Here is a 12,500-nt window from a genome sequence, read left to right as displayed (position 1 = left end):
AACAGGGTTGGAGAGTCCTGCAGTACACCAGGAACAGGGTTGGAGAGTCCTGCAGTACAGCAGGAACAGGGTTGGAGAGTCCTACAGTACAGCAGGAACAGGGTTGGAGAGTCCTGTAGTACAGCAGGAACAGGGTTGGAGAACAGGGTTGGGTCTATAGTGAGACAGGGTGATGTCTATAGTGAGACAGGGTGATGGTCTATAGTGAGTCAGGGTGATGGTCTATAGTGAGACAGGGTGATGGTCTATAGTGAGTCAGGGTGACGGTCTATAGTGAGACAGGGTGATGGTCTATAGTGAGACAGGGTGATGGTCTATAGTGAGACAGGGTGATGGTCTATAGTGAGACAGGGTGATGGTGGTCTATAGTGAGACAGGGTGAAGGTCTATAGTGAGACAGGGTGATGGTCTATAGTGAGACAGGGTGATGGTCTATAGTGAGACAGTGTGATGGTCTATAGTGAGACAGGGTGATGGTCTATAGTGAGACAGGGTGATGGTCTATAGTGAGACAGGGTGATGGTCTATAGTGAGAGGGTGATGGTCTATAGTGAGACAGGGTGATGGTCTACAGTGAGAGGGTGATGGTCTATAGTGAGACAGGGTGATGGTCTACAGTGAGACAGGGTGATGGTCTATAGTGAGACAGGGTGATGGTCTATAGTGAGACAGGGTGATGGTCTACAGTGAGACAGGGTGATGGTCTATAGTGAGTCCTCACCATGTCTTTGATCTGAGACAGGGTGAGGGTCTATAGTGAGACAGGGTGAGGGTCGATAGTGAGACAGGGTGACGGTCTATAGTGAGACAGGGTGATGATGGTCTATAGTGAGACAGGGTGATGGTCTACAGTGAGACAGGGTGATGGTCGATAGTGAGTCCTCACCATGTCTTTGATCTGAGACAGGGTGATGGTCTACAGTGAGACAGGGTGATGGTCTATAGTGAGTCCTCACCATGTCTTTGATCTGAGACAGGGTGATCTGTAGTGTGACGTTCAGGGTCTTGTCCGTGTCCTCTACTGGTCTCAGAGCACTGGAGTAATTCTCCATCAGGTCATTAAGCAGCTTCTGGGCATAACGACCCTGGGCACTGGTACACACTGGAGGGAGGGAGGGAGGGAGGGGATTGGGGGATGGGGGAGAGGGAGGGAGGGAGGGAGGGAGGGAGGGAGGGAGGGGAGGGAGGGAGGGAGGGAGGGAGGGAGGGAGTGGGAGCGGGGGATAGGGGGGATGGGGGTGGGGGAGAGGGGGAGTGAGAGGGGGGAGAATTATTTATCTATAATACTAATTAACAACATGATAGAGGTTCACCATTTATCTATAATACTAATTAACAACATGGTAGAGGTCCTCTCACCATTTATCTATAATACTAATTAACAACATGGTAGAGGTTCTCTCACCATTTATCTATAATACTAATTAACAACATGGTAGAGGTTCACCATTTATCTATAATACTAATTAACAACATGATAGAGGTTCACCATTTATCTATAATATTAATTAACAACATGATGATAGAGGTTCACCATTTATCTATAATATTAATTAACAACATGATAGAGGTTCACCATTTATCTATAATACTAATTAACAACATGATAGAGGTTCACCATTTATCTATAATACTAATTAACAACATGGTAGAGGTTCTCTCACCATTTATCTATAATACTAATTAACAACATGGTAGAGGTTCTCTCACCATTGATCCAGCAGCTGATCCACACCAGTAGCACCATCGTCTTCATGTTGCCCTGCTGCCTCCAACCAACGGATTAATTATTCAACAAGCAAATAACAGAGACGGCCTAGTTAGAATCCTCTTCTACGGAGTCCCATTGTGATCCACAGCCCAGCCACAGAACACTCTAGATAGAACACTCTGCACAGAACACTCTAGATAGAACACTCTGCACAGAACACTCTAGATAGAACACTCTGCACAGAACACTCTAGACAGAACACTAGAACGTAGACATTGTGTTCTAGAGTCTTGACGCTACGCTGGTCGTTATTTTTGTGTTCCGTTGTGTCACTGTCCCCCGTGTGAGCTCCGGAACCAGGATATCTCTCTCTCTCTCTCACACACACACACACACACATACACACACACAGGAGCTGGGGATATCAGGTAGCACAAGGACACAGGGTGAAACCAGATACATGAACATCTATCTAACTATACACACCCCAAGAAACACACACACACCCCCCAAGACACTGTCTTACTGTGTTACACACACACACCCTGAGACAGATGTCAATCAGGCAGAGAAGATCAGACAGGACAACACGGGTGTCAAAGATCACGACATACAGTGCATTCGGAAAGTATTCAGACCCCAGACGGAAGCCACTCCTCTGTAAAAAGGCACATGACAGCCCTCTTGGAGTTTGCCAAAAGGAACCTAAAGGACTCTATTAAACTCCTTTGCCTGAACGCCAAGCATCACGTCTGGAGGAAACCTGGCACCATCCCTACTGTGAAGCATGGTGGTGGCAGCATCATGCTGTGGGGATGTTTTTCAGCGGCAGGGACTGGCAGACCAGTCAGGATCGAGGCAAAGATGAACGGAGCAAAGTACAGAGAGATCCTTGATGAAAACCTGCTCCAGAGCGCTCAGGACCTCAGACTGGGGCGAAGGTTCACCTTCCAACAGGACAACGACCCTAAGCACACAGCCAAGACAACGCAGGAGTGGCTTCGGGACAAGTCTCTGAATGTCCTTGAGTGGCCCAGACTTGAACCATATCGAACATCTCTGGAGAGACCTGAAAATAGCTGTGCAGCGACGCTCCCCATCCAACCTGACAGAGCTTGAGAGGATCTGCAGAGAAGAATGGGAGAAACTCTCCAAATACAGGTGTGCCAAGCTTGTAGCGTCATACCCAAGAAGAATCGAGGCTGTAATCGCTGCCAAAGGTGCTTCAACAAAGTACTGAGTAAAGGGTCTGAATACTTATAGTACCAGTCCAAAGTTTGGACACACTTACTCATTCAAGGGTTTTTCTTTATTATTCTGCATATTAGAATAATAGTGAAGACATTAAAACTATAAAATCATAATAACACATATGGAATCATGTAGTAACCAAAAAAGTGTTAAACAAATCAAAACATATTTGATATAAGTTCTTCAAAGTAACCACCCTTTGCCTTGATGACAGCTTTGCACACTCTTGGCATTCTCTCAACCAGCTTCACCTGGAATACTTTTCCAGCAGTCTTGAAGGAGTTCCCACATATGCTGAGCACTTGTTGGCTGCTTTTCCTTCACTCTGCTGTCCAACTCATCCCAAACCATCTCAATTGGGTTGAGGTCGGGTGATTGTTGAGGTCAGGTCATCTGATGCAGCATTCCATCACTCTCCTTCTTGGTCAAATAGCCCTTACACAGCCTGGAGGTGTGTTGGGTCATTGTCCTGTTGAAAGACAAATGATAGTCCCACTAAGTGTAAACCAGATGGGATGGTGTATCGCTGCAGAATGCTGTGGTAGCCATGCTGGTAAAGTGTGCCTTGAATTCTAAATAAATCACTGACAGTGTCACCAGCGAAGCACCCCCACACCATCACACCTCCTCCTCCATGCTTCACATGCGGAGATCATCCGTTCACCTACTCTGCGTCTCACAAAGACATGGTGGTTGGAACCAAAAATCTCAAATTTGGACTCCTTTCCACTGGTCTAACGTCCATTGCTCGTGTTTCTTGGCCCAACCAAGTCTCTTCTTATTATTGGTGTCCTTTAGTAGTGGTTTCTTTGCAGCAATTCCACCATGAAGGCCTGATTCACACAGTCTCCTCTGAACAGTTGATGTTGAGATGTGTCTGTTACTTGAACTCTGTGAAGCATTTATTTGAGCTGCAATCTGAGGTGCAGTTAATTCTAATGAACTTATCCTCTGCAGCAGAGTAACTCTGGGTCTTCCTTTCCTGTGGGGTTCCTCATGAGAGATAGTTTCATCATAGCGCTTGATGGTTTTTGCGACTGCACTTGAAGAAACTTTCTAAGTTCTTGACGTTTTCCGGATTGACTGACCTTTATGTCTTAAAGTAATGATGGACTGTCGTTTCTCTTTGCTTATTTGAGCTGTTCTTGCCATAATATGGACTTGGTCTTTTACCAGATAGGGCTATCTTCTGTATACCACCCCTACCTTGTCACAACACAACTGATTGGCTCAAACGCATTAAGAAGGAAAGAAATTCCACAAATTAACTTTTAAGAAGGCACACCCATTAATTGGATTGCATTCCAGGTGACTACCTCATGAAGCTGGTTGAGAGAATGCCAAGAGTGTGCAAAGCTGTCATCAAGACAAAGGGTGGCTACTATGAAGAATCTCAAATGTAAAAATATATTTTGTTTTGTTTAACAGTTTTCTGGTTACTACATGATTCCATATGTGTTATTTCATAGTTTTGCAGCGGTGAGGCTGCCTCTCACCTGACTCACCGTCCCTCTGCTTTCCCTCCCTCCCTCCCTCCCTCCCTCCTCTGAGAAAAAGGGGGGCACCGTCCAGCTGATGGTGAAACTCAAGTAGAACTGCAGGACTTCAGCCTCACGCACCAATTCATGTCGGTACTTCAATGACCAGAGAAAGTGAAATATTCCTTCGATATTAAAAAAGACAAGATCGCTAATCATAACGACGCAACCTTATCGGAACACTTTTCTATACTCACTCATTGCAGCTGCGGTGCTGGTTGTAGCGGAGTAGGGAGAACGCGCAATTTATGGCTTATATAAAAGTGTTGAATAACAACTTAAACGTACTCATATAAACAGCACCTATCTTTGCTGTATTCGTTGAGTCTCTCTCTAGTCGTGGTTTTAAACGTTTTTGAAATCTCACAGTATCAACTTTTTGAGGCTTCTTTTAACTTCTGCTGGAGGAAACTGTGCAGACGCGGTGGATCTGAGCTATCTGATTGGCCAGCGGTAGACCTGTAGGTGCATTTGATTTGCTCTCTGGGCCTGCCGGGTTGGCGGAGTTCTATCTTCAGACAGATGAAATTGTTCAACATGGCGCTACGGCCTTCTCGGCGCTCCGGCTGCTGAATCAACTGCACATATATAACACTATTTAATATATAATACCGGAGGTAAGGAATATAATATAAAATACTGTTGGTAAGTTATAAAATACTATATAATACTGTTGGTAAGGTATATATAATACTATATAATATATAATACGGGAGGTAAGGAATATAATATAAAATACTGTTGGTAAGTTATAAAATACTATATAATACTGTTGGTAAGGTATATATAATACTATATAATATATAATACCGGAGGTAAGGAATATAATATAAAATACTGTTGGTAAGTTATAAAATAATATATAATACTGTTGGTAAGGTATATATAATACTATATAATATATAATACCGGAGGTAAGGAATATAATATAAAATACTGTTGTTAAGGTATAAAATACTATATAATACTGTTGGTAAGGTATATATAATACTATATAATATATAATACCGGAGGTAAGGAATATAATATAGAATACTGTTGGTAAGGTATAAAATACTATATAATACTGTTGGTAAGGTATATATAATACTATATAATATATAATACCGGAGGTAAGGAATATAATATGGAATACTGTTGGCTATCCGTAAATAAAAAATTTAAAAATTGTGCAATCTGGTTTGCTTAATATAAGGAATTTGAAATTATTCATACTTTTACTTTTAATACTTAAATATATTTTTGCAATTCCCTTTACTTTTGATACTTAAGTATATTTAAACCCAAATACTTTGACTTTTACTCAAGTAGTATTTTACTGGGTGACTTTTACTTTGACTTGAGTCATTTTCTATTAAGGTATCTTTACTTTTACTCAAGTATGACATTTTAGTACTTTTTCCACCACTGTATATAATACTAAATAAATATTATATAATACTGTTGTTAAGCTAAATAATACTGTATAATATATAATACTGTATAATATATAATACTGCTGGTAAGATATTTGGTACAGTATACTATATAATACTGTATAATATATATTACTGTTGGTAAAGTATATACTACTGTATAATATATACTACTGTTGGGAAGTTATATATTGTATAATATTTAATACTGTATAATATATATTACTGTTGGTAAAGTATATACTACTGTATAATATATACTACTGTTGGGAAGTTATATATTGTATAATATTTAATACTGTATACTATATAATACAGTTGGTAAAGTATATACTACTGTATAATATATACTACTGCTGGTAAGATATTTAGTACAGTATACTATATAATATTGTATAATATTTAATACTGTATAATATATAATACTGTATAATACTGTTAGGAAGGTATATAGTACTGTTGTTAAGGTATATAGTACTGTTGTTAAGGTATATAGTACTGTTGTTAAGGTATATAGTACTGTTGTTAAGGTATATAGTACTGTTGTTAAGGTATATAATACTGTTGTTAAGGTATATAATACTGTTGTTAAGGTATATAGTACTGTTGTTAAGGTATATAGTACTGTTGTTAAGGTATATAGTACTGTTGTTAAGGTATATAGTACTGTTGTTAAGGTATATAATACTATATGTACATTTCTCACTAACACTGGGTTGTAACTAACCATTATTTAGACAGCAACAGTCATAGTACAAACCGCTGTTAGAGGCTTCAGTGTGTCACTGAGTTTCTGTGGTGAAGAGCTGATAGAACAGGTGTTTCCTGCTGCTGGGGGAGGTGGAGGGAGGGGTGGGGAGGGGGGGGGGGGGCGAGGAGAGGAGAGGGGGGCGAGGAGAGGAGAGGGGGGCGAGGAGAGGAGAGGGGGGCGAGGAGAGGGGGGAGAGGGAGGGGAACTTAGAGACAGTAGGAGTGGTTAAAAAGTGTGTTTAATATGGAATAAGAGGGAGAGAGAGAGACAGAGGGAGAGAAAGAGAGAGAGAGAGAAAGGGGGAGAGAGAGAGAGAGACAGAGGGAGAGAAAGAGAGAGAGAGAGAGAGAGAGAGAGAAAGGGGGAGAGAGAGGGGGGGAGAGAGGAAGGATGAGAGAGGGGGAGAGAGACAGGTTAGAGAGAGAGGGGGTAGAAGAGAGAGACAGTTTCATGGGGTTGTAGGAGAGAAGCCTTCGAGACCGTAGTGCTGCTGAGATGAGAGCGCACTTTGACCACACAGAGAGACAGTGTGTTTTGCCCTCGCAGATTTATGACTCCTAAAACAGAGTTAAGCAGTCTGAGTTGAAGCCACGTTAATATTGTCATGTTACAACATTACAGACTAGAGAGACTGAGGACTGGTTTCCCAGACACAGACTATATAGTAGTATGATAATATTGGTACTACAGAGGTAGAGAGGCTGAGGACTGGTTTCAACATTACAGACTATATAGTAGTATGATAATATTGGTACTACAGAGGTAGAGAGACTGAGGACTGGTTTCAACATTACAGACTATATAGTAGTATGATAATATTGGTACTACAGAGGTAGAGAGACTGAGGACTGGTTTCAACATTACAGACTATATAGTAGTATGATAATATTGGTACTACAGAGGTAGAGAGACTGAGGACTGGTTTCAACATTACAGACTATATAGTAGTATGATAATATTGGTACTACAGAGGTAGAGAGACTGAGGACTGGTTTCAACATTACAGACTATATAGTAGTATGATAATATTGGTACTACAGAGGTAGAGAGGCTGAGGACTGGTTTCAACATTACAGACTATATAGTAGTATGATAATATTGGTGCTACAGAGGTAGAGAGGCTGAGGACTGGTTTCAACATTACAGACTATATAGTAGTATGATAATATTGGTAATACAGAGGTAGAGAGACTGAGGACTGGTTTCAACATTACAGACTATATAGTAGTATGATAATATTGGTGCTACAGAGGTAGAGAGACTGAGGACTGGTTTCCCAGACACAGACTATATAGTAGTATGATAATATTGGTACTACAGAGGTAGAGAGACTGAGGACTGGTTTCCCAGACACAGACTATATAGTAGTATGATAATATTGGTACTACAGAGGTAGAGAGGCTGAGGACTGGTTTCAACATTACAGACTATATAGTAGTATGATAATATTGGTACTACAGAGGTAGAGAGACTGAGGACTGGTTTCCCAGACACAGACTATATAGTAGTATGATAATATTGGTACTACAGAGGTAGAGAGACTGAGGACTGGTTTCAACATTACAGACTATATAGTAGTATGATAATATTGGTACTACAGAGGTAGAGAGGCTGAGGACTGGTTTCAACATTACAGACTATATAGTAGTATGATAATATTGGTACTACAGAGGTAGAGAGACTGAGGACTGGTTTCAACATTACAGACTATATAGTAGTATGATAATATTGGTACTACAGAGGTAGAGAGACTGAGGACTGGTTTCAACATTACAGACTATATAGTAGTATGATAATATTGGTACTACAGAGGTAGAGAGGCTGAGGACTGGTTTCAACATTACAGACTATATAGTAGTATGATAATATTGGTACTACAGAGGTAGAGAGACTGAGGACTGGTTTCAACATTACAGACTATATAGTAGTATGATAATATTGGTACTACAGAGGTAGAGAGGCTGAGGACTGGTTTCCCAGACACAGACTATATAGTAGTATGATAATATTGGTGCTACAGAGGTAGAGAGGCTGAGGACTGGTTTCAACATTACAGACTATATAGTAGTATGATCATATTGGTACTACAGAGGTAGAGAGGCTGAGGACTGGTTTCAACATTACAGACTATATAGTAGTATGATAATATTGGTACTACAGAGGTAGAGAGACTGAGGACTGGTTTCCCAGACACAGACTATATAGTAGTATGATAATATTGGTACTACAGAGGTAGAGAGACTGAGGACTGGTTTCCCAGACACAGACTATATAGTAGTATGATAATATTGGTGCTACAGAGGTAGAGAGGCTGAGGACTGGTTTCAACATTACAGACTATATAGTAGTATGATAATATTGGTACTACAGAGGTAGAGAGACTGAGGACTGGTTTCCCAGACACAGACTATATAGTAGTATGATAATATTGGTACTACAGAGGTAGAGAGACTGAGGACTGGTTTCAACATTACAGACTATATAGTAGTATGATAATATTGGTACTACAGAGGTAGAGAGGCTGAGGACTGGTTTCAACATTACAGACTATATAGTAGTATGATAATATTGGTGCTACAGAGGTAGAGAGGCTGAGGACTGGTTTCAACATTACAGACTATATAGTAGTATGATAATATTGGTACTACAGAGGTAGAGAGGCTGAGGACTGGTTTCAACATTACAGACTATATAGTAGTATGATAATATTGGTGCTACAGAGGTAGAGAGGCTGAGGACTGGTTTCCCAGACACAGACTATATAGTAGTATGATAATATTGGTACTACAGAGGTAGAGAGACTGAGGACTGGTTTCAACATTACAGACTATATAGTAGTATGATAATATTGGTACTACAGAGGTAGAGAGACTGAGGACTGGTTTCAACATTACAGACTATATAGTAGTATGATAATATTGGTACTACAGAGGTAGAGAGACTGAGGACTGGTTTCAACATTACAGACTATATAGTAGTATGATAATATTGGTGCTACAGAGGTAGAGAGACTGAGGACTGGTTTCCCAGACACAGACTATATAGTAGTATGATAATATTGGTGCTACAGAGGTAGAGAGACTGAGGACTGGTTTCCCAGACACAGACTATATAGTAGTATGATAATATTGGTACTACAGAGGTAGAGAGACTGAGGACTGGTTTCAACATTACAGACTATATAGTAGTATGATAATATTGGTACTACAGAGGTAGAGAGACTGAGGACTGGTTTCCCAGACACAGACTATATAGTAGTATGATAATATTGGTACTACAGAGGTAGAGAGACTGAGGACTGGTTTCAACATTACAGACTATATAGTAGTATGATAATATTGGTACTACAGAGGTAGAGAGGCTGAGGACTGGTTTCAACATTACAGACTATATAGTAGTATGATAATATTGGTACTACAGAGGTAGAGAGGCTGAGGACTGGTTTCAACATTACAGACTATATAGTAGTATGATAATATTGGTACTACAGAGGTAGAGAGACTGAGGACTGGTTTCAACATTACAGACTATATAGTAGTATGATAATATTGGTACTACAGAGGTAGAGAGACTGAGGACTGGTTTCCCAGACACAGACTATATAGTAGTATGATAATATTGGTGCTACAGAGGTAGAGAGACTGAGGACTGGTTTCAACATTACAGACTATATAGTAGTATGATAATATTGGTACTACAGAGGTAGAGAGACTGAGGACTGGTTTCAACATTACAGACTATATAGTAGTATGATAATATTGGTACTACAGAGGTAGAGAGGCTGAGGACTGGTTTCAACATTACAGACTATATAGTAGTATGATAATATTGGTACTACAGAGGTAGAGAGGCTGAGGACTGGTTTCAACATTACAGACTATATAGTAGTATGATAATATTGGTACTACAGAGGTAGAGAGGCTGAGGACTGGTTTCAACATTACAGACTATATAGTAGTATGATAATATTGGTACTACAGAGGTAGAGAGGCTGAGGACTGGTTTCAACATTACAGACTATATAGTAGTATGATAATATTGGTACTACAGAGGTAGAGAGGCTGAGGACTGGTTTCAACATTACAGACTATATAGTAGTATGATAATATTGGTGCTACAGAGGTAGAGAGGCTGAGGACTGGTTTCAACATTACAGACTATATAGTAGTATGATAATATTGGTACTACAGAGGTAGAGAGACTGAGGACTGGTTTCAACATTACAGACTATATAGTAGTATGATAATATTGGTACTACAGAGGTAGAGAGGCTGAGGACTGGTTTCAACATTACAGACTATATAGTAGTATGATAATATTGGTACTACAGAGGTAGAGAGACTGAGGACTGGTTTCAACATTACAGACTATATAGTAGTATGATAATATTGGTACTACAGAGGTAGAGAGGCTGAGGACTGGTTTCAACATTACAGACTATATAGTAGTATGATAATATTGGTGCTACAGAGGTAGAGAGGCTGAGGACTGGTTTCAACATTACAGACTATATAGTAGTATGATAATATTGGTACTACAGAGGTAGAGAGACTGAGGACTGGTTTCAACATTACAGACTATATAGTAGTATGATAATATTGGTACTACAGAGGTAGAGAGGCTGAGGACTGGTTTCAACATTACAGACTATATAGTAGTATGATAATATTGGTACTACAGAGGTAGAGAGGCTGAGGACTGGTTTCCCAGACACACATTAAACCTGGTCCGGCAATAAAGTAATATTTCAACAGTCTCATTTACATTGTTCTTTCGTTTTTATGTAATAAACTTATCTTAATCAGAGTGATTTACAGTCAGTGTATTGATCTACAGGTATCTGTTAGGCAATAACATATCAGTCAGTGTATTGATCAGGTATCTGTTAGGCAATAACATATCAGTCAGTGTATTGATCAGGTATCTGTTACATAATAACATATCGGTCAGTGTATTGATCAGGTATCTGTTAGGCAATAACATATCAGTCAGTGTATTGATCAGGTATCTGTTACATAATAACATATCGGTCAGTGTATTGATCAGGTATCTGTTACATAATAACATATCGGTCAGTCAGTGTATTGATCAGGTATCTGTTACATAATAACATATCGGTCAGTGTATTGATCAGGTATCTGTTAGGCAATAACATATCAGTCAGTGTATTGATCAGGTATCTGTTACATAATAACATATCGGTCAGTGTATTGATCAGGTATCTGTTACATAATAACATATCGGTCAGTCAGTGTATTGATCAGGTATCTGTTACATAATAACATATCGGTCAGTGTATTGATCAGGTATCTGTTAGGCAATAACATATCAGTCAGTGTATTGATCAGGTATCTGTTAGGCAATAACATATCAGTCAGTGTATTGATCAGGTATCTGTTAGGCAATAACATATCAGTCAGTGTATTGATCAGGTATCTGTTACATAATAACATATCGGTCAGTGTATTGATCAGGTATCTGTTACATAATAACATATCGGTCAGTGTATTGATCAGGTATCTGTTACATAATAACATATCGGTCAGTCAGTGTATTGATCAGGTATCTGTTAGACAATAACATATCAATCAGTGTATTGATCAGGTATCTGTTACATAATAACATATCAGTCAGTGTATTGATCAGGTATCTGTTACATAATAACATATCAGTCAGTGTATTGATCAGGTATCTGTTAGACAATAACATATCAATCAGTGTATTGATCAGGTATCTGTTACATAATAACATATCGGTCAGTGTATTGATCAGGTATCTGTTACATAATAACATATCAATCAGTGTATTGATCAGGTATCTGTTACATAATAACA

The 12,500-nt window shown here is 39.5% G+C and overlaps 1 protein-coding gene across 4 annotated transcripts in view; it reads right to left on the bottom strand.

Annotated features, from left to right (window-relative positions):
* The window catches only part of chrna9a (cholinergic receptor, nicotinic, alpha 9a), a 23,496-nt gene extending 16,077 nt beyond the window's left edge, over nt 1-7,419 (bottom strand). Inside the window, exons 1-2 of one of the 4 annotated variants that reach the window (XM_071408434.1) lie at nt 1,711-7,419; nt 957-1,102 (exon numbers count right to left, since the gene is read on the bottom strand). In XM_071408434.1, coding sequence (XP_071264535.1) covers nt 957-1,102; nt 1,711-1,756 — 192 coding nt within the window. In that variant the 5' untranslated portion in view covers nt 1,757-7,419. Of the gene's footprint in view, nt 1-721; nt 919-956; nt 1,103-1,710 lie in introns of those variants that run through there. The other 3 variants (XM_071408437.1, XM_071408436.1, XM_071408438.1) reach the window with 3 other exon arrangements.
* Nucleotides 7,420-12,500: the final 5,081 nt, after the last annotated feature.

This window comes from Salvelinus alpinus, chromosome 6, assembly GCF_045679555.1.
Source record: "Salvelinus alpinus chromosome 6, SLU_Salpinus.1, whole genome shotgun sequence".
Classification (NCBI taxonomy): Eukaryota; Metazoa; Chordata; class Actinopteri; order Salmoniformes; family Salmonidae; genus Salvelinus; species Salvelinus alpinus.
The sequence above is the reverse complement of the archived record's forward strand: the minus strand, read 5'-3'. Positions and strand labels throughout refer to the sequence as shown.